Source organism: Capricornis sumatraensis, chromosome 20 (genome assembly GCF_032405125.1).
Source record: "Capricornis sumatraensis isolate serow.1 chromosome 20, serow.2, whole genome shotgun sequence".
In the NCBI taxonomy this organism is placed as follows: Eukaryota; Metazoa; Chordata; class Mammalia; order Artiodactyla; family Bovidae; genus Capricornis; species Capricornis sumatraensis.
This window is the reverse complement of record NC_091088.1, coordinates 19,062,961-19,089,279: the sequence shown is the minus strand read 5'-3', so window position 1 is coordinate 19,089,279 and position 26,319 is coordinate 19,062,961. Positions and strand designations below refer to the sequence as shown.

The following is a 26,319-nucleotide window of genomic DNA, read 5'->3' as shown; positions in this document are numbered from 1 at the left end:
ACACCTCGGGAACACTGCCCCAGAGGCTTCTGCACAGAGAATGTTTTCCCTCCCCATGGTCATACCCTTCAGTGCTTCCTGCTGAGATGTCAGGGTGCACTTAAAATTCCTGCAGAGCTGTTAACCTCGTCCTCACGTGTGAAATTAAGCAGAAAGGTGTTTGTGTTTTCCACATGGAAGCAGTCTGGGATGTATACTGAAATGCTTGAACAGTGGACCCCTGAAGACAGTTCGATTGTGATGTAGGAGGACGGCTCTGGAAAGAGTGACACAGGAGTAGGCCCGCCGACCCCACCCCTCCTGATGATTTGTAGCCAGATGCTGTGTGAGAGGCCCTGGCCCCTCCTGGGAGGCTAGCCTGGGTGTCAGTGTCCTGAGGGTGAGGCTGCCATTAAGGGCGGTGGCTCAGCTTCCGTCCTCGGCCCGGGCTCCTCTTTCCCAGAAGTTCAGGACAGGCTGGTCCCCGGCGGTGCAGCCTGTGGAGGGAGGGAGACAGGCCCTCAGTTTGGGCGTCACGTGGTTTGATTATTGTGTTGAGCTGCTGCTTGTGTCTCTTGCAGGTTAAATGCCTCCCTCTCTACTCATCCTGAGAAAGATGAATTAATCCTTTTCGGAGGTGAATATTTCAATGGCCAAAAAGTAAAGTATATATTTTATTCTTTCCCTTCAAATTTTCATGAGTCTCATTTAGAGGAAAATTCCTTTTAGGCAGTGATGTCAAATACCCATTGGTCCTTTAACTCCCCCTCATGTGTCCTACCTCCACACGGCAGGACAGGCCTGGGGTGTGGTCCTTGACAAGCCACCAGGGTCCTTGCGGGCCCTTGAGGGTCACGGCTCTCCCTGCCTGCATGAGGTGGGCCATGCCCTGCTGACCTTCCTCACGATAAGTTTCCAGAGGTGTTTGAATAGGCAAAGTGCTGATACATGGTAGAGCAATTGATAACATCATAAAAACTATAAGTTTTATTTTTGAGCAGACCAGATAGCCCTGTGTTTCAGAGCTACAGATGAAATAGTTCCAGAGTCCCGAGTTCAGCTTCCCTGCGTGGCGGTCCAGAGGTGGTCTTTGTCTTTGTGTCACCATCCTGGAGGGTCCAGGGACTGGCCTTAGGAAGCACACTGCCCGGGGAGAGCTAGTGATTGAGCTCTGCCTTCTGCTTGCCTTTGCTTGTGTGGAAGCATTGTTCGCGATGTTCCTCTTCCTTCCTGCAGACTTTTCTATATAACGAACTCTATGTCTACAACATCAGGAAGGACAGCTGGACCAAAGTGGAGATTCCCAACCCACCTCCGAGGCGCTGTGCTCACCAGGTACGTGTCTGTGTGATCGTCGGCCTCCTCTCTTCTCATGCTGGGGTCCTGATGCAGGATTCCATGATGGACTTTCGAGCTGGCGACCTCCTCACTCTGCTGTCTCCGCCTGGAACGTGTTTTTCCTATTTTTCGGCTGTGCTGGGTCTTCGTTACTGCGTGTGCTTTTCTCTAGTTGAGAAGAGCGAGGGCTGCTCTCTAGCTGCGGTGCGTTGTTGTTGCGGCGGCCTTTCTCATCACAGAGCAGAGTCCCTAGGGCATGCGGGCTCATTAGTTGTGGCGCACAGCCCCAGTTGCTCCGCGTCACGTGAAGTCTTCCCGGACCAGGAATAGAACCCATGTTCCTTGCATTGGCAGGCGGACTCCCACCCACTGGACCACCAGAGGAGTCCTCTCGTTCATTTTTATAACTATTTGAAACAGTGTTGGGGCTCAAAAGGTAGTTTGAAAGAGTGAAACCTCTCCAGTGTCAGCCTCCCAGGGCATGACTGAAACATTCCTCCACACTGTGGTTCTTCTGATTCAGTGCTCAGAGGTAGCCTCCTGATTTGAAATTGGGTCCGCAAGGGGGACCTGCCTGTCTGAACTGCATCGACGTCTCATGCACAGCAAGGCTTGCAGCCATTTGGACTGGTTCATATTTTGGAAGAGAAGCGTGCACTGCTTTTTGATTTAGAACCTAGATCTTAGTAAGCCTGGGTTTTAATTAGTAAATGGCTCTTGATAAGTTCAAGTCCATTCACCTGAGCCTACTCCAGCTCTGAGAACGTGTTCACCCAGGCCTCCAGGCTAAGCACCGAGTCCTGTCCTGGTCCAGCAAGGAGTACTCTTAAGTGCCCCCGCCCGATGCCCAGCCAGTTCCCGGGGCCCCAGGCATGCAGGCTGAGGGACTTCTTTGGTGTTGTTTTCTTATCTGTTTCAATTAGTTATTAACTGTCCTTGAAGAACTAGTATCATAAGAGTCTTTGAGATTTTATTTCAGTCATTTGGGCAGGCTCTGATTCATATGCATATCTTGTGAGTACTTTTTGAGTCTGGGACTTAATATTATCCCTGTAGGTAAGGTTGGCTTGCTATTTACTCTGTGAATTTTCCAACAAATCAAAGCTATGGGAAACAGAAAATTGGGGGTGAAGTCTTCTGCCTAGAGGTCATTACAGTTCAAATTCCACTGCATTATATTTTGAGATGTAAAAATTTCCTCATTTTGGACCAGTTTAATGAATGTGATAACAGAAGCCACGTTCTTTATCTTCTCTTTAATCAGTCAGGGGCAGAAGGAGTAGAAAGAGAAAGCTTATATGTACACCCATCATTCTGTCATTTCTCTGAGATCTTAGATTTTTTGGGGGGTGAAGTTTATTTTAGCATGTAATTTGAAAATTTAATGCCATTTTCTAAAATTAATACAGCTGGTGAGAGAAAGGAAAGGGCCACAAGGCCCCTGAAGGTGTGCCCAGCAGCCTCATGGACCTCACTCGTCAGGTCTTGCCTGGTGCTCCCCTCCTGGGACCCTCCCTGGGTAGAATATTCAGATGCTCCTGTTGGGGTGGACTGAGCAGGACTGTTGAGAGTTGAAGGGTGGGGGAGGAGGGGTTTGGGCGCAGCTGAAGGTCTCCTCTTCTTATTCATCTGATGGTTTGTTTTTCCCGAAGCAATAACTCATTTGAAACAAAATGCGTTCTTGCAAACAGTAGAACAAACAGTTCCCTATGGTTTTAAAAAAGTCACCTCTGTTCTCGTCAGCCTTTGTGTGTGGGTGAGCAGTTAAGTAGTCGGTGTTTACAGAATGCCTACTCCTGGGTGATTGGCATTGTGCCCACAGTGCCCAGGGGAGCTGCAGAAGGCATTTCCTTGCAGCTCAGTCACAGCTCTGTCTCGTTCCACCTGAGCAGCAGGGGAGGCTTGTTCACTGGGAACTGAGCATCTTTCACACGAGAGGTGCGCTTCCAGGGCTGAGACGCACCAACGAGAAGGGCCCGTTTGCCACTTCTTCTTATGTCCCCTGGGCTCTGCTTTCTTTGGTCCTGGTGGCCTGGCAGGTTGTTAGGACTCGGCTTTCACAAAGCGGGTGCATGTGGCTGACATCACAGTCCAGTCACCGAGTCTGTATGTTGCTTTGGACTCCATTGTGCCTTTTTTTTTTTTGGCCTTTGGAGGGAGAGTTGTGACCTTAAGGTTTTCTGGACATGACTATTCCATTGAAGACAACAACAGAGAAACCCAAATGCCTGGGGAGCGTACAGCCTCAAGTGACACGTAGGAAAGGAGACGCTGGTGGGGGAAGCCCCGCCTTGGCCGGGGAGCAGAGCTTTCCTGCTTTGGCCACTGGATGGTGTTCGACCTTTGTTAGGTCCAGGGAACGTTGGCCGTCAGTCCATCTAAACCATTACTTCAAAACCACTGTGAGTGTGTATGTGTGTGTGTGAATATATGTATGTAAAGGAGTTTATTTTTATTGCTTTATTTTCAAATACATAAATTAATCACTCCAAAGTGGGCCAGGGGGCTCAGTGGTAAAAAATCTGCCTGCAGTGCAGGAAACAAGAGATGTGGGTTCCATCCGTCATCGGGATGAGGAGGAGGAGATGGCAGCCCACTCCTGTATTCTTGCCTGGAGAATCCCATGGATGGAGGAGCCCAGCAGGCTACAGTCGATGGGGTTGCAAAGAGTTGGACACAACTGAGCGCATGCGTTTGGGTGTGTATTTTCTTTGCACTGTTCTTTCCGGTTGATGCATTATTTGTAATGCTATCCCAGGCATTAAATAGCTTCTATAATAAGATATTTCAGGACCACATTGTATCGCATAGCATGACTATACCACCCAAACTTCTTTAAACTCAGAAAAATGTGTTCAGTTTGGGCCTAAGCTAATTTTCATGTCTGGTTTGAAGATTTGAAGTAGTTCCTTACAATCACGGTTTTAGAATCACAGGAAGCTGATGTGTCTTCTGATAGGTCAGTGCTGAGAGGATGCACAGAGCTGAGTGGAGATGGCGTGGGGGTCCACATCACCCTACGTGTGCCACAGGACCCTCCAGTTGGTCCAGGGCAGGAGCAGCATGGTGATGGAGCCACAGTTTTCCAGCATTAAGCTGAGTTAAGCGACAGCCTGTGCTGCGGCAAAAGCCTGGGGTGCTCCGACGGTGCCGAGAGGCGGCGTCCTGGGAACCACTGTCTGACCCCCCAGCGTGTGCTTGTCCATGGAGGTTTGCCAGGGCAGGAGGCATTCACCCAGAATGCTTGCTAGTGCCTGGCGTCCAGCTGCCCCAGCCCACTTCTGCCCGGCCACGCTGTGCCTGCTGCCTTGGACACCGCTTCTGAGCCCCCGGCCAGGAGCTACTCAGCCACTTGGTGTGAAGATGTGTCCTGTGGCCTGCTTTGCTGCCAGAGCCCTGGGACTGGTGACACTGAGGCAGGCTGGCTTGCCGTCTGCCCCCTACAGGCCTTCACTGACTAGGCAGCACCCCCACATTTTTGGGGTACTGGCAGAAGTGATTTCTGTGAAGTCTGTCCCCTCACATGATTCACACAAAAGCAGCCAAGTTGAGGCTGTCTCCGCAGCCGTGCCCTCCCTGGGTGGGGGGCGCTCCAGGGAGGAGTTCTCCAGGGAGGGGCTCCATTGGCCACTGGCCTCCAATGACTTTGTAGCTCTGTCGGCCCAGGCAGTCCTGCATGGTCCTGTGTGAGTCCTGGGCCTTCAGAACCAGAGAGGCAGGCCTTTGAGGCTAGGGTGTGGGCATGGAACCGAGTGACCAGGGACAGGTCTCCAGTTGGACTGAAAGCTGTCTGGCTGTGCCCTGACCCATCACCGTTCTCTCAACAGGCTGTGGTGGTGCCCCAGGGTGGTGGGCAGCTGTGGATCTTCGGTGGGGAGTTTGCCTCTCCTGATGGAGAGCAGTTTTACCACTACAAGGACCTCTGGGTGCTGCATTTGGCCACCAAGACCTGGGAGCAAGTCAGGTGAGTGCTGGGGGATGAGCCCAGCCCCTGGGCCCGCTCCTGTCCCCTGCCAGCATTTGGAGTTTGTGGCACGTGGCTCTGGGAAGGTACATTTGTGCAGGCCTGATGGTGGTGGTGGCGGCACGTGGTGGGGTGTCCTGCAGTGATCTGCCAGGCTGTGTGTGACGTGTACTGTCTCGTGGCCTTCAGGCTTTCCAGGTCTGTGACAGGTGTTAGTTCCAAGGAAACAGGGAGGCACTGGGGATGTACAGTCACTGCCCTTTGCAGGGCTGCCCGTGGCCACGGACTCCAGTCCCAGCTGAGTGTCCCACTCGAGCTGTGTTCTGCTGCTGTTAGCTCAGTGACGCTTGCAAAGCATTTGAAGCCTCCGTCCTGAGTCAGAGGTTGTTCCTGCTAAGCAGGTCTTTACTTCACTGTTGATTGTTACTGAAGGCGGAGAATTCTGTAAGAAACGTGGAGGCTGCGCCATGCTAATACAGAGGTGCAGAGACAGCTCGGCCTCTCTGTTCCAGCCTGGGTAGAGTGGTGTGGCAGGGAAGGTGGTAGGTGCTTTATTTTTTGTCTTTTTGTGTGATGGATTTTTTCCCAGGCCTGCCTTCTGGGCCATGGTCTCTGGTTCTCAGTGAGGAGATGAGCAGAGGGGCAGAGCTGTGCTGAGCTCTAGGAAGAGCTCAGTGGCAGGGCGCAGCTATGCGACTGACCAGAGCCCTGGTCCCTGCGGGGTGGACGTCAGGGCATGGAGGCTGTCTCCCTGGCTTCGCGTCTTCCTCTCTCTGCCTCTGCTCCCCTTGTTATGGCGCTGGGCTGCAGCCCCCGCGCCGCCCAGCCCGGCGTGGTCCGTAAGACGGCCAGGACAGCGTGCCTCGTGTGGCCTCTTCTCTTGCTGTTACAGGGTCTGTGAACACCATGGGTGGAGGGGGCAGGTGTCTCGGGGAGGGGTCCTCCGTGAGCCACACTCCAGGAGCCACAGGAGAGGGACTGCCTGACCATGGCAAGTAGGAAGCCTTCTTGGGGGGGATGATGCCGCCAGGATAGTGGGGAGTCATGGCAGCTGTACAGCGGAGAGTGAGCTTGTGTCCAGAATAGAAACTCTCTGTCGAGCGGTCAGTAGCAAGCTCCTGGATGTGAGACAGCAGGCTCGAGGGCTCCCAGAGCAGGTTGGGGCAGTCCGGTGGGGTGGGCGGAGCAAGCAAGGTCATGCTGGCCAGAGCGTCGGCAACTTCCTGTTGCACGCCTGCCATCGACCCCGTTCACCGTTAGGAACAGACCCTAAAGAAATACTGCTTTTCATTTCATATAGGAAAGCATATACGGAAATAAAGTATATGCAGGAAAAACCAAGATGCAGAGCAACCCGTGCCTGAGTGTATGTGCACACAGGTGCCTGCAGAGGGGGCTAGAGAGAGGTGCAGGCCCATATGTGTGCACACAGACACGCACACACGAGTGCCCTTGTATACACACGGTCCAGAAGGGTCTGGATGTTTCCAAGTTTTCTTCTGACTCCTAGATCTTCTGTTTGCACCTGTTCTAGTATCACGCTCCCTTTTAATTGCTATATGGTTTTATAGCCAGAAGGTTTTTCTCATTTACTTAAAACATTTTTTTGCTGTGCACTCATTTTCATAAGAGCTTTAAGATCATTTTTCAGGTTCTGTCCTTAACCATTCTAATGGGATTTCGATTGGATTGCAGTTTGTAGATTGCACCTAGGGAGAATTAACACCTTTCTAATCCTTAGAGCCCCCCTCCCATGCCACACCCCAGGAACGTTTCACATACCCACCCTTAGGAGTCTTAGGTGACTGCTGGCAGCTTCTCTGTAATTTTTTTTTACTGACCAAGAAGCAAAGGGAAGGAGCTTCAGCCAGAATGAAGGCTGGTTTTGCTGTTCTTGGGGAATATCGCTGAGCCCGGGGGAATCCGCACGGTGTGGGCTCCAGTCCTGGGAAAAGCGCAGTAGGAGTTCACTGTGAACTGAGTTTCTCCAGACTCCAGGATTTGGCCCCGCTCTCTAGAAAAGCATTAGAACTCCTAGAAAAGTTTCATTTTCTAGGAAACGTTTTTTACTCTTGTGGGTGTAGTTTGAGGGAAAGAGAGAGTGAGAAAAGTCTACCCAACAGTGAAGGCGCAGAGGCGGGGTTATATCAGCACTGGGGTCTGTAGAACCTTTCTCAGCTTGTGAATTAGGGTTTATGAAGCTGTGCCTTAGTACTGGCGTAGGGGCTGACCCACGGTGCTCTTACTGTATGAAACCTGGACATTTCCCCCAGTTTTTCTTGAACAATGACACCAGGAAGTTGACAGCTAAGTGGATATTGTGCCCGAGCTCCTCATCTGTCATCTCCACGGGGCCAGCAGCCACTGCCAGACCCAGCACCATCTCCATCTGGAGCTTGATCCTGGACTTCTCTTCATCCACTTTGGCCTCCGTGTCCTCATTGTGGGTCCGCAAGGAAGGGAACCTGCCAGCCTTCTTTAGGCGTGGGCCCCACATTTGTGGGATCTACTTGATCAGGCTCTGAAGGCAAAACCACATCGTACTTCTTGGCCAGCTTCTTATTCCTGTTGAATTCCTTCAGTGCCTGGATGTCCATGTGGGGGATACCCACAGCCTTGGCCTTATCACAGTGCTGCTGGTCCCCAGAGCATTTATGGAGAATAGGGGCGGGGAGTGGGCTTAAGCCTGATGGTCCTGAGAAGCATTTGAGGGTCATGGTTCTTTTTGTTGTTGTTTGGGCCACACCACGTAGTGTGGGATCTTAGTTCCCTGACCAGTGTTTGAACCCATGCCCCTGTGTTGGGAGTGCATAGGCTTAATCACTGGACCACCTGGGAAGCCCCTTGGCTTTCAAGCAGGCTCTCCTGCTGGGAGGCAGGGCGGCTCCCAGCTGTCCGTTCTGCCCTCCCTGCTTGCCCTGCCTATGTTTCTGCCGCGCGTTCACGAGCAGCCCCTTTGGGGACCTTGCTGTCTCTTCCGTTATGCATGCTATCCATTCTAACGACGTTTAATAGACGGCATGACAGTGTGAAAACAAGAGGAGAAGCCTTGGTGTTACTAACGTCAAGGAGACCAGAGCTTAAGTGTCAGCACGGCCTCCCGATTCATGTTGGGCAAGCGTGACCAGCTTTACCAGATGTTTTGAGAGTCCCTTCAGTCTCGCCTTCGGTGGTAGGTGCCTGCACAACTGACCTGATTTTAAGATTCTGTCTACTAATCCTGTTCTTACTTTCATAGCATACAGCCTCTCTCCCTGTCCTCAGCTGCATTTCCTCCAGAAAGTAGGGGAGAAGAGTGGGCTGTGTTCTGTGGATGTGCAAAGGCAGGAGTCGACATTGACCCGCCTGCCCTGTCTCCTGTCTTTCCTGGAGGAAGAAATGGCAATCTGCTCCAGTATTCTTGCCTGAGACATTCCATGGACAGCGCTACCTGGCAGGCTATAGCCCATGGGGTCGCAAAGAGTAGGACACTGCTGAGCTGCTGAGCACCTGTCTCTCACAGCACAGACTTCTCTGTGGCAGTTTCTTATTATAGGAACACCCCACAAATGGGGGTTTTAGTACTGATCGTAATAGTTAAAAGAAGGACACAGCTCTGATAGGCTGCCTGGATTCTAGAAACTGCTGCTAATTATTCTGTGCAACGTGATTAAATACTTACTAACTCCCCAAATCTGTGTTTCGAGTGGCGCTTGGAAAAAAGGGGCCAGATTCTGAAGGTACCTGTTTGGTTATGGGGGAGATGCTGTTGCCTGCGGTTTGAGTCTGGCCTCTGGCCATGTCAGAACCAGTCTTGCAGGAAGGTCCCTTCTTTTTCAAAGGATGGGCCGCTAGATCAAGTTACCCATCAGCTCAGCCTGTGTGGCCTTGAATCTCTGGGGTTATGAGAGAAATTTTTCCTCTGCTCGGTAAGTGTCTCAGGAACAGTGTGGTACTATGGCATATCTTTTGTAAAGTGTAAACTTTAAAATAACTCGGGGACGCATTTGCATACTGAGTGCCTAACGCTCTGTTTGTATCCGAAGCCCATGGAGTTACTTGATGTGTGTGCATTTAAATGTCACTGCAGCGGTGGCTTGGAAAGGGCCTGGGTGATGCTGAGTGGCAGCGTGCCCTGCCAGAGCGCCGCACCACATGTAACTCGGATGTGCTGAAAGCTCTCCCTCCCACGGCAGGACACATGTATTTTTGTGCCGCTTATAGATCTGGCTGAGTAGGACATGTGAATTTTTTAAGACTCCGTATTTAGGAGTGACGGCAGTTGAAAAGTGCCTGTTGAAGATTGAAATATAAACAGGTTTTGTTGGGTGAGTTTATTTTTCTGATGGGGTATATAGAGCCTTTTTATAGAAGAAAAATTCCCATTTTGGTTACAAAACACAGCGATACTTGGCTACTGCCAGGAAAGTTAATTGAGTCCTCCATGCCTGGCCCACGGAAGGATGACACTCCCTTCAGATTCTTGGGCGGGAGGCCCTGACCTGGCCACCCTGGGGGTCATCTCGAGGCGGCTTGGCTTGCTGGCACTGTTTCCGTAGGTCACTGGGCCTCTGCAGTCACAGTTACTAGAGTAACACTGGGAGCGTTTGGGCTCTCCTGTGTACCTTTTCTTGAAGTAGAATTGGAAGCGAACCTACTAGCTTTTGAATGAAAACCTGTTCCCTAGGTTGTATATTTGTAAAGTGCTATAACAGAAAGTTTCTCAGAAAGGGAGTCTGCTGCGCACCCAGCAAGGTGGCGTTCTTCTCATTCACCTTCTCTGTTGTGCGGGTGACTGTGTGTTGGGGCTCATCACCGTGGCACCCAGCATGGGGGCATGGGGTGGTGGTGCAGCCGCTTCCACCTGTGGCCTGCTCCGAGGACAGTGCTGCTTCCTCTTGGCAGAGAGCACACGTGTGGACCTGTGGTGTCTCGGCCTGGCACAGCTCCTCCTTCTGAACCTTGTCCCGCTGGTGTTTTTTATCACAAATTTACATGAGAAAACATGCTTACTCGATTCGTGGGTGATAAAAAGCTAGGAGGGAAAGCAGATAAGTTGGTTGGCAAATGCAGCTTCCAAAATCATCTTTGTGGACCAAATCAAGCAGGATGAAATTGAAGTGGGGCTGAATTTTCCTTGTAGGTTGCATTTGGAAGAACTACCCTTGCTAGAAGGGAAGAAGGATTTAGTAAGTTGAAATCCTTGTCGTCTGCATATGGTGACGCTACCCCAAGGCTGATGCTTAAAGATTGGATTAGCAGGATATAGTTGACAGGGACAGATAGCTTTTGGTTGACTTTCCATGGCTGAGTACATTGGTCAGTTTGAATGACATGTTAAAAGGGATGTTAGTAAACTGGGCGTTAGGAGAGAGAGACTGGGATGCTCAGGCATTTGAGGAAAGGTGAGAGAAAGGGATTTGTTCTAGACTGGAATAAGGAAGGACCCTGGGGGTCCTCATGGCCACATGTGATGAGTCATTCATCTGAGATTTGCTGGTGGGGAGATGCTGGGTTGGGCAGCTCGAGCTTCTGGTTCATTTTGAGAGTCTCTGTTGTATCTTTTAGGGCCCGTGGTTTGGGGGAAAGCTTTGTAGAAAAAAGTGGAAATTGTAGAGAAGAGCTGGACTGGGGGGCTCAGGTTGTAACCATCCTTTGTAGCCTGGACTTGGTGGTTGGATTGTGTAGGTGGGAGAGCTGGATGGAGACAGCACCAGCACAGAACAGGGTGACCAGAGGTAGCCTGGCAGATGGGCCTGGCTTGACCATGCCAGTGCTCTTTAAATGGGGTCACTTGTTTCCTTACTCTTGAGTTTTAAGTGTTGTTTGTGTATCTTGGATAACAGTCCTTTATCAGGTGTGTTTTTTGCAAATATTTTCCTCCAGACTCTGACTTCTAATTCTCTTGATACATCTTTTGCAGAGCACAAGTTTTAAATCTTAATACAGTCCGGCTTGCATGCATGCTCTGTCGTGTCCGACTCTCTGCGACCCCACAGACCATAGCGCACCAGGCTCCTCTGTCCATGGGGTTCTCCAGGCAGCGATACGGAGTGGGTTGCCATTTCTTCCTCCGGGGGATCTTCCTTACCCAGGGATTGAACCCATGTCTCCTGCATCTCCTGCATTGGCAGGTGAATTCTTTACTGCTGAGCACCTTGGGAAGCCAGCTTATCTGTCAGTTATTTTACATGTAGGCCTGTGATCCATTTTGAGTATTTTTTGCAAAAGGTTTGCAAAAGGACACGTAAGGCTTGTGTCCAGGTTCATTCTTTCGCATTTAGACGTCCAGTTGATCCAGCACCATTTGTTGAAGAGATTGTCTTTGCTCCATTGTATTGCCTTTGCTCTTTTGTCAAAGATCAGTTGACTGTACTTTTTAAAAGTTGATTAATTAGTTTTTGGCTGTGCTGAGTCCTTTGCCGCACGCAGGCTTTCTCTCATTGCATCGAGTGGGGACCAGTTTTCATTGTGTTGCGCAGGCTTCTCATTGCAGTGGCTTGTTGCGGGGCACGGGCTCCAGGGCGAGTGCGCTTCAGCAGTTGCTACGCATGGGCTCAGTAGGTGTGGTGTGTGGGTTTAGTTGTCGCCCCATGGCATGGTCTTCCCTGAAACCATAGCAGGCTGACTCAGCCACTGGAGCACAGGGAAGTCCTGGTTGACTGTACTTAGGAAATTTATTTCTGGGCTGTCTTTTCTGTTCCACTGACCTACTTGTTTGTTCTTTCACCAATACCCAACTGCTTTGCTTACTGTAGCTTTGTAGTGTAGTCTGATGTCAGGAAGTCTGGGTCCTCCAGCTCTGTTTTTCTTTCTTGGGATTGTTTTGGCTATTTGAGGTCTTGTGTGTTTTCATACAATTATAAAAATTTTAGTTCTTTGAAAAATGCCATTGATAATTTGATAGGGATTGCACTGAATCTGTAGATTGCCTTGGGTAGTATCCTTTTTTTGACAACATTGATTCTTCCAAAGAACATGGTATATCTTTCCATCTGTTTATATCGGTTTCAATTCTTCCCCTCCCCCACATCTTCAGTTTCTTTAATCTCCGTCTTATATTCTGAGTACAGATCTCTTGTCTCCTTAGGTAAATTTATTCCTAGGTATTTTATTTATTTATTTTTTGATGTAACAAATGAGATTTCTTCATTAATTTCTCTTTCTGATCTTTCACTATAGTATATAGAAATGCAACAGGTTTCTGTGTATTAATTTTGTATCCTACAGCCTTACCAAATTCACTGATGAGCTCTAGTAGTCTTTTTCTTTTTTTTTCTCATAGTTTTCTGTTAGCATGTTTAGGATTGTCTGTATATAGCTGCATGTCATCTGCAAACAATGACAGATAATTACTTCTTTTCCAATTTGGATTCCTTTTAATTTCTTTTTCTTCTCTGATTACCACGGCTGGGACTTCCAAAACTGTGTTGAATAAAAGTGGCAAGAGTGGACATTCTTATTCTGTACCTGATTTTAGAGGAAAAGCTTTTAGCTTTTCACCATTGAGAATGATGTTAGCTGTGAGCTTGTCATATATGGCCTTTATTATGTTAAGTTCCCTCTGTGCCCACTTTCTGAAGACTTTTAGTCATAAATGGGTGTTTTGTTAAAAGCTTTTTCTGTGTCTATTGAGACGATTATATGGTTTTTATTCATCAGTTTGTTAATGTGGTGTATCACACTGGTTGATTTGCAAATGTTGAAGAATCCTTGCATTCTTGGGATAAATCCCACTTGATTATGGTGTGCGATCCTTTTAATATGTTGTTGTATTTAGTTTGCTAGTATTTTGTTGAGAATTTTTGTGTCTATGTTCATCAGTGATATTGGCCTGTAATTTTCTTCTATTGTATCTTTGTCTAATTTTGGTATTAGAGTGATGGTGGCCCCATAGAATGAGTTTGGAGTGATTCTTCCTCTGCGGTTTTTTGGAATAGTTTCAGAAGGGTAGGTGTTAACTCTTCTCTTAAGTGTTTGGTAAAATTTGTTTGTGAAGCCATCTGGTCCTAGACTGTTGTTTGTTGGAAGATTTTAAGTCGCAGTTCCAATTTCAGTACTTATGATTGGTCCGTTCGTATTTTCTGCTTCTTCCTGGTTCAGTCTTGAAAAGTTAGAACCTTTCTAAGAACCTGTCCATTTCTTCTAGGTTGTCTTATTTTATTGGCATGTAGTTGCTTGTAGTAGTCTCTTGTGATTCTTTATATTTCGTGATGTCAGTAGTAACTTTTTCGTTTCTAATTTTATTGGTTTGACCCCTCTCCCATTTTTTTTTTTTTTTTGGTGAGTCTGGCTAAAGGGTTATCAATTTTGTTTATCTTTTCAAAGAATCAGCTTTTAGTTTCATTAATCTTTTCTGCTGTTTTCCCTTTTATTACATTTGTTTCTGCTCTGTTCTTTGTGATTTTTTTTTCCCTTTTGCTAACTTTGGGTTTTGCTTCTACTTCTTTCTCTAGTTGCTTTCAGTGTAAGGTTAGGTTTATTTGTTCAAGACTTTTCTTGTTTCCTGAGATAAGATTGTATTGCTGTAAACTTCCCTCTTAGAACTGCTTTTGCCATGTCCCATCAGTTTTGGATTGCCATGTTTTTGTTGTCATTTGTTTCTGAGTTTTTTTTTTTAAAATTTACTCTTTGATTTCTTCAGTGATACATTGGTTGTTTAATAACATTGTTTAGCCTCCACACATTTGTGCTATTTAAAGTTCTTATGATTGATTTTTGTCTCATAGTGTTATGGTCTGAAAAGATGCTTGATATGATTTCAGGTTTTCTTAAAATTACTGCAGCTTGCTTTGTGACCCAGCTTGCGATCTGTCCTGTAGAATGTTCTGTGTGCACTTGAGAGGAATGTGTATTCTGCTGCCCTCAGGTGAGATGTTGTACACATATCACTTAAGCCCATCTACTCTAATGTGTCGTTTAACGCACTGGGGGATTTCCGCAGAAGCTGACCCCTGTGGCTGGCAGCTTGCTCCATTAGTGAGTTTTGTAGGCAGTTGTTTGTTTATTTGGCTGGCTTGGGTCTTAGATGTGGCATGTGACTCTCCCGCTGCGGTGCATGGGCTCAGCAGTTGTGGCACACGGGCTCCAGAGTGCATGGGCCTCGGTAGTGCATGGGACCTGGGCTTAGTTGCTCTGTGGCACGTGGGATCTTCCCAGACCAGGGATCGAACCTGTGTCCCTGCATTGGCAGGTGGATTCCTGTCCACTGGGCCACCAAGGAGTCTCCCTTGTGAGGCTTTGATAAAGCAGTCTGTGTCTATATATTTGCAAGATTGTTTCACGTTGCTGGTGTCTTAATTTCAAGTGCACTTCCAATATCCTACATTTATATTCTCCTCATGATTGCTGAGTTTGGTGTCATATTTGTGTGTGGGTCATTTCCTACCTTTACTGTGTTTGCCTTTACTGATGAGCTTTTCTGTTCATAATTTTCTTGTTTCTAGTTAACGGCCTTTTCTGCTTAGAGAAGTTCTTTTAACATTTGTCGGAAAGCTGGTTTGGTGGTGCCAAATCACCTTACCTTAGCTTTTGGATGGCATCTCTGACTCGATGGACATGAGTTTGAGTAAGCTCTGGGAGTTGATGATGGACAGGGAGGCCTGGCGTGCTGCAGTCCATGGGGTCACAAAGAGCTGGATATGGCTGAGCAACTGAACTGAACTTGCTGGTCTGTAACACTCTTTAAAAAACGCTTGTTTATTGGGCCGCGCCGGGTCTTTGTTGCGACATGCGGGTTTGGATGCTTGCTGCCCCTTTCCTCGCGTGTGCTGCCTGTTATTTCCTGGATACGGGCTGCGCGGGTGTTGTGGCCCCTGCACACTCCTGGTGTGGGGGGTCAGTGGTCAGTGCCTGCTTGTGGGTCCCCACAGTGGTGGCGGCCGCTGGGCCCATGGGACAGTAGAGACAGTAGGGATGGTGCTTGGTGCCTGCTCCCGAGTCTCTCAGCGCTGGCAGCCTGTGAGCTCCTGAGATGGCAGGGACAGTGATTGGCGCCCAGTGCTGCCCACGTGCACTCCCCAGATTGGGGGGCAGCACTTGTCACGTGCTCGCGGGTCTCTTGGCGGTGGTAGGGGACTGTGTCCTCCTCGTACAGTGGGGGCAGCGCCTGGTGCCTGCTGATGGATCTTGTGGCGGGGGCAGCCCTTGGGGCCTGCTCGTGGGCGTCTTAGCTGTTGTGATGCCCATGCGTGCCTTTGGAGTTCATGTAGGTGTGACCTGTTCCCTGAGAGTATGTGTGCAAGGAAGGAAGCTCTGGTGGTCCTGCCCCTCCTTTGTGTGCCCCCAGCAGTGGTACCTTGCCTGTGGCAGGCCCAGGCTTCTTCCCAGTGCACCCTCAGTGGCCATAGTCCAGCCTATTCAGGCTGTCTCTGTGCAGCTGAGCCCGATCCTCCCCCTGGACCTGACCTCTGATGCCCAGGCGTCAAGCATGGGGCCCCCGCGCACACCTGTGGACAAGTGTCCGAGGCTGGGGAGCGCAGAGTGGCGGTCCCCACTGTCTGTGCAGGTCGCTCCGTTGTGCCTTCTGCTCACTGGGTCCTGTGCTCTTCTCTGAGGCTCCAAAGCCCCTCCTGCGTCCAGGTCAGCCTCCCTGCCAGTGAGGGGCCTGCCCCGGGTGCGGAGCCTCTCCCGCTCCTCAGCTCCTTCGTGGGTGTGGGCCCCCTTTCACATCTGTTCAGTCTGCTCGCTTTTTTCTTTCCTCCTGCCTGGTGACGTGGAGGTTTTTTGCACTTTTGGGAGTCTGAGGTCTTCTGCCTGGTATTTAGTAGATGTTCTGTTTGAGTCGTTCCACTCGTAGACGTGCTCTGATGTGTTTGTGGGAGCTCACGAGCTCCACGGCCTCCTCCTCTGCTTGCCAAGTGCCTATTTTTTGTGTGTTTTCCATTTTAGATCACCAGGTGGTCCTTCAGGCCGGAGTGGACATCGGATGGTGGCCTGGAAGAGACAGTTAATCCTTTTTGGTGGCTTCCATGAGAGTACAAGGTCAGTACCAACAGGAAGGTCCTCTTTCCTAGTGCAGTAAGGAGGGGGCTCTCTGGGAAGAGCCGCTTAGAACACACGTGCAGGACACTGCCCATCCCTTCAAACAAGGGCTGACAGCATGGGCACATTGCCTGGGCAGTCGCGCAGGAGGGCCCCGAGCTTGGTTTACTGCTCTGCTGTCCCTCTTGTGGAGTTCTTCATCATTGTTAAAATGACTGTTTATGAAGTGTTTCAAGAGTACAGAAGAAATTTAAAGTTTTCAGAGAGATAATCTGTGTGGTCACCATTTGTATCAAACAAGTCCGTTTGACCTTGAGAACGCAATTACAGTTTTTATTTATCCCACATGCAGAACAGAGTTTTTTTGCTAGATATCTGCCATGTGAAATCTGAGAAAACAGTGGAATGTGATGAAGTCTTCTAAGAACTGAGCCCCCGGCTTCCTTAGTTCGCCTCCTGAAAGCCTTGCTCCCATGGAAGGGTGCGTTTGTGTGGTGGGCGCAGGTCAGAGAGCTCACATGTGCTCCGGTCTCGTTCCCAGTGCCTTGCTGTGGGTGGGGCTCCCGGGGCCACAGTGGCCTGCATGTGGGCGCAGGGCCCCAGACCAGGGCGACCCGAGTGCAGTAGGGGCGACAGGAACCGTGTCCCACGGGTGGAGCTGCTTGCTCCTTCCACGTGTCTGTGTGTCCTTCCTGCGGAAGCAGGCCCAGCTCTCATCATGTGACTCTGACCCGAGCCCCTTGCCCATGGCTGCCTGTGACCTGCCTTCAGGGCACCATTCCCCCTGTGTGTGACTTGGGCAGACCCCCCGTTCCCCATTCGTCTCCCTTCTCAAGGCCCCATCTGTGTTTTGCGTGCTTTGCCCCTGAAGTCCCAGGAGCATGGTGTGAGCAGGGCCACCGTGCCTTTTGGAATGCCTCAGAAAGCACGTGTGTAGGAAAGGTACCTTTAAGTGAAGTTCACGTGTCCATGTTGCCGCCTCTTTGTTTTTGTTCGTGTGTTGCAACAGAGATTACATCTATTACAATGATGTGTATGCCTTCAGCCTGGACACTTTCACATGGAGCAGGCTGTCCCCATCCGGGACTGGGCCCACACCCCGGTCGGGCTGCCAGATGACCGTCACCCCTCAGGGCAGCGTCGTCATCTATGGGGGCTACTCAAAGCAGGTAAGACGTGGTGGACGCAGGGGGCTTCTGTCTGCTGTGCTTTCAGTCTTGCCAGCGGTAAGAACCTCAAATAAGACTGCACCTTAGTTTAATGTGAAAGTCTTTTCTGTTGTTTAGATGAGACGTGGACAGGGGTGTGTGCTCTGCTCCTCTGAACACGCTGAGGTTCTGTACAGCCTTGCTGCGTTCTCATCCACGTGCCACGAGGTGCCCTGCTCTCCTCCTCCCGCTCTGCCCCACCCCTACTAAGCCAGTGGTCAGCCCTCGCTCTGGAAAGGAAAACAGACAGTTCTCTGTAGTTGTGACCTGCCCGGGTCTCATCTAGACGTGAGAGACGTGGGCTCTGGCCAGGGCTGCCTGTTAATCACAGCAGATGCTCCACAGAGCCAAACAGGATGACGAACGGTAAGCCGCATTAGGCTGACCCCACTTTAATCAAGACAGGGTCTCATTCCCCACCGCTGCTCTTCTACAGCTGCACAGACAGCCAGGGGGCGGTCCTAGCACCACGATTCAGAGCCCACTGATGCCACGCCTTGGCACTGGATGGAATGAGAAGCTGGTCTGTTTGCCTTCATCGGGGTTTACCAGAATTGAGGAAAGATGCAGGTGTGATGGTGTGGTTCGTCTGGCTGGGGACATAGGAGCAGCGCACGGCTCCTCCTGCCTGGGTTACCACCAGCTCTGGGTGTCTGGTTGAGCTGGGCCTCATCCAGGGAGGCAGCCTTTACCAGCAAGCCCTTAACTCATGGAGATCGACCTCTTGGTGGCTTCTGTGTTCCACAAACAGTCCATCTGGGGACCTTAGCCATCATCACCCCCAGTTCTGAAAAATTCCTGCCGTTGTCGGTCCAGCAGAACCAGTGTGAAGTGGTGCTAAAGACTGACCTCTTGTTGCCAAGATGCTGAGGGCGGCCTCTGGCCGGCGGTTATGCTGGCAGGCGAAGGAAGGCCCCATGTGCCTCACTCTTCCGGACACAGAGCCAAGAGGCAGTCCTGGCAGGTTTATAGCAGTGCGTCCTGGCCTGTTCAGACGGCACCTCCAGCGCACACAGTAGGGTTGTTTGTCCACCTGTTGCGAGGTGGCCCAGCGTGCCCTTGACCTCCCTGGTGTCCCCTGTGCTGACCGGGCCTCTTGCTCTGCTGTCAGGCTGCCACTGTGTCTCAGTGCTCAGGCCAGGAGTGGCGTGGGGGCCCTTGGCCCCTCCCCGGCAGCTCTGTCTCCCTCAGCTTGGTGCCCCCGTGCCCCAGCTCCAGTCCTCCCCCAGTGCTGCTGGGAGCCCTTTCTCAGAGTGGCCGGGAGCCCGGTCCGCTGCAGTGCCGCCCTTGGAGTGCCAGAGCGTGCCCCCTGCTGGGACAGGCACACCGAAGTTGGGAGCCTGGCCAGGGCTGTCTCCTGCTGACAGTTGAAGGGCCTGGCTCTGAGTGTGAGGTTGGGGCAGCAAGAGACTCAGGACACGTGTCCAGAGCTCATGGTCCAGGCAGGAGGCCGGGGGGTGCGTGCACAGGCTGTCCTGGGCTCTGGGGTCACTGATGGTTGTGCTGTGACAGCTTAGCGCTGTCACACTTGGCACACATCTCTCAGATGTCCGTGTGAGCAGAGGAAGGAATCGTGTGTGAAGTGCACGCCCGAGTCACCACTCTGTGGAGTCAACATCCGCTCACCCTTGAGAACAGCCGAGACCCCAGGTGGACGTGCCACAGCCCTGGGAGTCATGCCTAGCCCGTGTCCTCCAGTGGGAGGGCTGAGTGTTGTGCCAGCATGCTGTGCGTCACCGGGAAGGACAGCACAGGCCACCACGAGAGAGACCAGCGCCCGGTGACCTCCAGTCACCCCCGTGAGGATCGGGGGTGGAATGGGGGCGTTGCAGACTTCAGGAGGAGCCCTGATGGCTGCGGCATCCTTGCTCCCCGGCCGCTCTGTGGAAGCCATTGACCCGGCGGGCAGAGCGCCTGCTTAGGAGGGGCTCTGGCTCACAGGCCATTTACACGTGATGGTGAGGAAGATCCGCTCCGCTCATTGGTCTAGGAAAGATGGTTGCTGTCAGTGGAGCAATACCATGGATACCGCAGGTGTGGGGGGACGAGGGGAAGGGCTGCGCTGGCTGTGACTGGTTTCTAGTAACCCGCCTGCGGCGCTGACTTCCCCTATGTGCCTCCGTGGGTGAAGCCTCGGTGTGGGCTTAGCTCCCGTGAGTGGGGGGCGTTGGCCTGGAGGGTGGGCCTGGGAGTGGCAGCCACTTCCTGGTCAACCTGCAGGACGGGAGGACTGTCCATCTTGGGAACTGTGGCACACAGAGGCTGACCGCCTGACTGTGAGGGTCCCCGCGGACGAAAGAGGAGGCAGGGTCCCCGCATCGTCCTTGGTGCTAGGATGCTCAGGCCACAGTCCAGTCAGGGAAGATGGATTGTTTTGTTTTCCAAAAGGAAAGTAACTTTCCCCTTTACAGTAAACACAGCACGTACTCATTAGTAAACAAGGCAAGATGAATCGTGCGCTTCGGCTGAGAGAACAAAACCATACTGCCCAGTGATAAGGCCTCGCACCCAGACCTGGGATTCTAGGACTGTCCAGTGAAGTCACAGGGCTCTGTGGGGAAGCGACCGATTCCAGAACTGGGGCAGGGAGTGTGTGAATGGTGCCAGAGCCCAGGAAACCCAAGAAATCTGCGCCAGTGGGACACATCAGGGGCCTGGGACCCGTCCTAGAGGGTCCCCAGGGGCAGAGCTGGAGGCGTGTGAGCAGCGGACATCAGGTGGTGTCAGACTAGTCCAGAGGAGACTCGATGGTGCACGGGCGCATGTGATGCCAAGCCAGTGACTGAATGAATTCATACACGGGGAGGAGAGGCAGATGCCCTGCACACTGTCCCACCCCAAGGAAGACCTGCCACCCTCCGGGAGGTGGAGCACGACCCCCGGCTCCTGTTAGAGGGGCTACACAGGGGACACTTTTCCCACGAGGACAGCCTGGAAAGTTGGGGTGGGGCAGTGACTGGACCACAGAGAAACCTGGTGAACACCTCAGCCAGGTGGCCCAGGTCCACGTCTGCGATGGCGGTCATGGTGACAGCACGTACCCCTGGTAGGGTGGGATGGAAGAGCGCTTGACCTCTGAGACCCCACCTGGAACCCACAGCCTGTCCAGTCATGAGAACAGTGTCGGCCGGGTCCCAGTGGAGGGCATTCTACAGGACACACAACCAGCACTCCTCAACGTCAGGGTCACCAGAAACAAGCCAGTCTGAGCAGTCTTTATGGCCCCGAAGGCCCAAGGACCCACGACAGCCTGGGCTCTGGGATGGGAGAAGGACGTTGGGGAGAACAGGAGTGTGAGTGAGCCATGGGCTCAAGTGTGGCTCGTTGATGGTGCCACACGCACCATGAAGTCAGGGGATCAACAGGAAGGGGAACAGTGCAGGGCACATGGGAACTCTCCGTGCCAGCTTGCATGGTTTTCTGTACATGTAGAAATACAGCTCAGGCTTTCTGTAAACGTGGAAATACTCCGAAGTTAAGAGTCTATTAAAAATCGGGAGTTTGAAGGATAAAGACCTGGAAGCGAAAGCTGGTGCCCCCAGCAGCTGGAGCCGCCAGGAGAGCCAGTCTGCTAGGTCGCCGTCCTGACGCCTGTGCCCTGCGGGGAGGTGCAGTGTGCACACTGGGTGTGCTCTAGAGAGCCACGTGTCTGACTGGGCCGTGAGCCTGGTGTGAGGCAGGCAGTGCTGCTGAGAGCTCAGCGAAGCTTTCGAGCGGCCGTGCCGGCGTCTGCAGAGTTTCATCCGGTCCTTGGACCACAGCTTGAGTCCCAATATTCAGAGGTGACGGGGATGGAGGGCACGTGGGCTGGGGGTGGAGGGTGGCCGTGTGACGACAGGAGAGGTCCCCGTGCCAGCCCGTCCACCCTGAGCAGAGGGCTCTGTGCGGATGGGCTTGGAGGGAGCCTGTCGTGTTTCAGATTTTGAAGCTGATCTGAGTGAAGGCTCCCGAGTCGCCTCCACAGGACCTGGGACTGTGAGCTTGAGGGGCCGTGCATGGCGTGGTGTGGCACGTGTTCTCATGGCTTCCTGTTCCTTTTGCAGAGAGTCAGGAAAGATGTGGACAGAGGCACCCAGCACTCTGACATGTTCCTGCTGAAGGCTGAGGAGGGGAGAGAAGGTGCGTGCGCTGTGCCAGGACAAGCCACGTGGGCGGCTGTGTGTCGGCAGGAGGCGGGCAGAGGGTTTGGGGCTGGTGGGGAGCCCCTGCACGTGCCCCCTCGGGAGGCCAGCAGACACCTCGCGAACGGCTCCCACATGCCCTCCGGGGCACCGAGGATGCAGAGTTAAAACCCCGGTGGTGTCGGTTGGTCCACTGTGCCTGTCGTCTCTCTCTCCTTCCTGCTCAGTGGTAGGACGGAGACTCCCGGAGGCTTATGGTGGGATTGAAGTCACCACTGTTGTTTTTTGTTAGTTGGAGTATAGTTAACATCCAGTGCTGTGTTAGTTTCAGGTACTCAGCAGAGTGATGCAGTTATATCTAAGCATACACGTTGCTTCTCAGATGGTTTTCCTTATAGGCCGTAAAATGCTGAACGAGCTCTTGTGTGCCACAGTAGGTGTTTGTTGATTTTACACGCAGTGACATGTTTCTGTCAATCCCGTACTCCTAATTTCCCCCCACACCTCCCCTTTGGTAACCCTAACTTTGCTCCTGGGTCTGTGGGTCTGCTTCTGTTTTGTGAGTGCACTTGTATCCTTCTTCTTAGGTCCCACACATGGATAGGATCGTGTGGTATTTACCTCACCGAGTGTGATCACCTCTGGGTCCATGCATGTTGCTGCAGACAGCATTATTGCATTCTTTCTAATGACCGAGCCATATTCCATTGTGAATATGTATCACGTCTTCTTCATCCGTTTCTTCTGTCAGTAGTCATGTAGGTGTCCTCCCGTTGTGCATTTTTTAAAGCTCAAAAGCTAGTGATCGGTGAGAGAAGCCACTGCCTCCTCCCCCACCCTACTGCCATCCCCTGCACTACATAGGAGTCTAAGTTGTATTACTGCTATAACAGCGCTTTATACTGGCTTTTCTCAAAAAAAGAGAAGGGGGTTGTTGTGGGGGAGGTGGTTGGCTTGCGTGGTGCCAGTGGTGGGCGAGAGGCCTAAGAGGATGGAGCCTGCCTGGCCCTGGGCTGCTCCCTGCCCTGGGAGGGGCGTCTCTTTGGGGCCAGAGGCCTGCTGGGTAGGGCCTGTCCTCCTCCTTGCTGTGACGCTCTTTCCGTACAAGGTGTTTCTTGGATGCAGAGGTGATGGGGACCTGGAGCCAAAGAGTAGAGCCCCTTTCACCCGTCAGCGCACCTGCACTTGAAAGGGCTGTGTTCTCGGCAGTGGAGCCCTAGCCCTTTCATAGTTGGGCGAGCACACCCCGCCACCCTCACCCCATGCGAGGCACGCTGACAGCCTTCTCTTATTTAAACACTGAGATGCTGGCTGTCATGAGTGACCTTCTGGCCCGCTGGTGAATGCAGCTGGGGTCGCGCCTCCAGGGGGTGCTTGCTGTGGGTCGCTTCATTACAGAAGACATCCCTGTCCTTCTCTAAATGTGCTGGGGAGACTCCCTCACGCACCATGCCCAACCCCCTCTTGAGGGTTATTGGCAGACCCAGTGCCCACCCAGAGGGCAGGACTGCAGTGCTGGCCCGCCCCAGGGCGTGGTGTGCGGGTCCCAGAGCCAGTGGGCCGGCCTCCTCTTCACCCCTGCCTTCACAGCTCCGCTGCCCAGTGCCCTAGGCGAGTGTTGGGAGGCTGTGTGGACGGGTGGCTTCTGTGTAGACCAGCCCTTGAGGATGCACGGCCTCCAGGGCGGCTGGCCCAGGAGCCACAGACCATGGCCGCGCCCTCCTGCGGGTCCATGGGTCCCTGCCTCCTCTCCTTGGCAGGCAAGTGGTCGTGGACACGGATTAACCCTTCTGGAGCTAAGCCCACTCCGAGGTCTGGATTCTCGGTGGCTGTGGCCCCAAACCACCAGACGCTGCTCTTCGGAGGGGTGTGTGACGAGGAGGAGGAGGAGAGCCTGGAGGGGGACTTCCTCAACGACCTGCACTTCTACGACCCCGTCAGGAACCGCTGGTTTGCAGGGCAACTGAAGGTAGTGTGGGCCCCCGGCCTGCGACACCTCCCTCACCTCAGGGCCTCCCCTGTCTCTGGGTCTGCTGAGCTCTGTGGAGCCATCGTCACCGTCTTCCCCATCACTGAAGGTGGGGACCAGGTCGCCCCTGCCCTTGCTGCCAGCACAGGCTGGGAGCGCGGCTCGGGCTGCTGTCCCGGGGCTTGGCTCCCTGGGGCTGTGTCAGGTCGGGGGCCTCAGAAACAGGGCCCTAGGGCCAAAAAGGGGGATGGTCCACCCCGTGGGGAAGACTGGCTCCGGACGAAGTGCCCTGGCACCTCTGATGGGGGTCGGACGGCGGGAGCGCTGTGCTCTGGCTCGTTCCTCCGAGAGGTCACCCTGGCGAGGGGGTGGCCTGGGGCAAGCCCAGCGGGGGCGGGGTCCTCTAACTCTTGGGCACTTGCCACATCATGCTGCCTGCTCTCCATCCTCAGGGGCCCAAGGCAGAGAAGAAGAGGCACAGGCGGGGCAGAAAGGCGGAGCCCGGGGGCGCCGACAAGCAGGCGGTGAAGGGGCCCAGTGCCCAGGAGCCCCTGGAGGTGGTCAGGGAGGTGGTCTCAGAGGATGGGACCGTGGTCACCATCAAACAGGTGCTCGCCGCCCCGGGAGCAGCGGGACAGCTGGAGTCGGATGACGACGACAGCCCCGAGGAGGCAGCTGTGGCCCCGGTGGAGCCCAGCCCCCGCTCCAACGCCATGCTGGCCGTGAAGCATGGGCGCCTCTACCTCTATGGCGGCATGTTTGAGGCCGGCGACCGCCAGGTGACCCTCAGCGACCTCTACTGCCTGGACCTCCATAAGATGGAGGAGTGGACGGTCTTGGTAGAGACGGACCCAGGTGAGGGGGAGCGCCGTCCACCCCGTGCCCACAGAGAGTGCCTGCAGGCCCGGGGAGGGCGCAGGCTCACCCCAGCACCACTCGTGAGCCCCGGACCAGCCCCAGGCAGCATGGACTGGACGCCTGTTCTCCCCAAGGGGCCCTCTGTGCCCTGAGTGGACCCTCCTCCCCACCGCCCAGTCACACCACAGGCAGGCTGCGTGGATGTGGTCACTGCTCCGTCCTGAGCTGAGGCTGAAGTACCTTCAGATCCACATGTCTGGGGAGAGACTCGGAGTGGCTGTGAGACCCTCCTGTCTCGGAGCACAGCCTCCCCACCCAGCCCTGCTGTGAGATGCAGGGATGAGGTGTTGACCTGGAGCCCCAGACATGCTGGGTGGGCCCCGCGCTCACATCCCGGTATTTAGACAGAGGGTGGCATCCTCGAGGCAGCCACACTGACACTGGTTCCTCCCTTTGCTTAAAGAATCTCAGGAGTGGCTGGAGGAGACTGACTCGGATGAGGACAGCGAGGAGGCCGAGGGTGCTGAGGGCGGCGAGGACGAGGACGAGGAGGAGAGCGGCGAGGAGGGCGGGGGTGAGTGCCAGGGGGGGGAGGGGCACTGGGAGGAGGGGGAGGGGAGGAGTGGGGGCCCTGGGGAGGGGCCAGCTCCCTCTGAGCTCACAGCTCCCCTCCTTTTTTTTTTTTTGGTAACAAGATTTTAAAGTTAACTAAGTTTTTGTTAAGGCTTACTTTGCTGTGTGGCTTAGATGGTAAAGAATCTGCCTGCAATGCAGGAGACCCGGGTCTGATCGCTGGGTCGGGAAGATTCCCTGGAGAAGGAAATGGCAACCCACCCCAGTATTCTTGTCTGGAGACTCCCATGGACAGAGGAACCTGGTGGGCTACAGTCCATGGGGTCGCACACAGTCCGACACGACTGAGCAACTAACACTTTCTTTCACTTTGCTGTGTAGATGTGCCCCCGAGGCAGGCAGCTTCTGTGTGTGTTTCTCACTGTGTGGAGGGTGTGTGAGCACTTGCTGTGAGTGGGGCCTGTGCTCTTTCCTTGTGCAGTCCTCTGTGGACGTGGGGTGCTCACACGCTCGCTCCGCAGGACATAGGCCCCTTCCTCACTGAACACGTTTCTCTCTCCTTCCCCACCAAAGAGGAGCACCCCTCGGTGGCCCCTGGCGAGCTGCTCGCGGACTACCTGCCCAGGACGGAGCAGCACTGGCTGAGGTGCGCACGGGACGACGTCGGGCCCAGTGCCCCGCAGAGGAGGGTGCTGAGGGCCGCGCAGGCCCTGGCCCAGGCCTTCTACGACAGCTCGGCTGGAAGATGGACCGAGGGAGGCGCGGTTCCCTGCGGCTTAAAATAAACTGACCTGGCCCGAGGCTGCTGTCCCTCTTCTGTGCCACACGTCTGGCTGGGCCTCTGGCAGGTTGGGGCTGGACTGAGGGCGAGGGTGAGCTGCGCCCACGGTGCAGCGCCTAGTGGGACGTGGAGCTCACAGGGCTTCCCCTCAGCAGGAGCAGGAGTCCAGCTCTGCCTGACTACATGGTCAGCCGTCTCATTCGTGTCTAAAAAGTGCGGCAGCTTTCGACCACTTGCTGTGCAGTTTTCTTGGTTCTTTGGAAAATAAAGTGCTGTCGGGCCTGGCCTGGGGTCTCCTGGTGTGTCTGCCGTGTCAGGTGGCCTGGGGTCTCCTGGTGTGTCTGCCGTGTCAGGCTTGCCTGGGCCCTCCGTGGGCCTCCTGCCTGCTCCATGCTGTGCTGACTGGCTGGTGAGCCCACCTCGCCGCCCCACCTTCGGATGGGCTCCACCCCTTTCTCTCACGGGCTCCCCAGGATGGAGAGGGGGCTCCCCAGGGTGAAGGGGGGCTCCGCAGGACAGAGTGCAGGCTCCCCAGGGTGGAGAGGGGGTTCCCCAGGATGGAGTGG

General features: G+C 53.4%; 1 protein-coding gene and 1 pseudogene across 1 annotated transcript in view; one reads left to right on the top strand and one right to left on the bottom strand.

Annotated features, from left to right (window-relative positions):
• KLHDC4 (kelch domain containing 4) overlaps positions 1-25,958 on the top strand; it is a 31,623-nt gene extending 5,665 nt beyond the window's left edge. The window contains exons 3-12 of the mRNA XM_068992600.1: positions 561-639; positions 1,216-1,314; positions 5,145-5,281; positions 16,151-16,243; positions 17,253-17,412; positions 21,495-21,570; positions 23,333-23,541; positions 23,994-24,396; positions 24,863-24,973; positions 25,546-25,958. Of these exons, the coding sequence (XP_068848701.1) occupies positions 561-639; positions 1,216-1,314; positions 5,145-5,281; positions 16,151-16,243; positions 17,253-17,412; positions 21,495-21,570; positions 23,333-23,541; positions 23,994-24,396; positions 24,863-24,973; positions 25,546-25,757 (1,579 nt within the window). The 3' untranslated portion in view covers positions 25,758-25,958. The remainder of the gene's footprint in view (positions 1-560; positions 640-1,215; positions 1,315-5,144; positions 5,282-16,150; positions 16,244-17,252; positions 17,413-21,494; positions 21,571-23,332; positions 23,542-23,993; positions 24,397-24,862; positions 24,974-25,545) is intronic.
• On the bottom strand, positions 7,490-7,987 carry LOC138096096 (large ribosomal subunit protein uL1 pseudogene; annotated as a pseudogene).
• Positions 25,959-26,319: the final 361 nt, after the last annotated feature.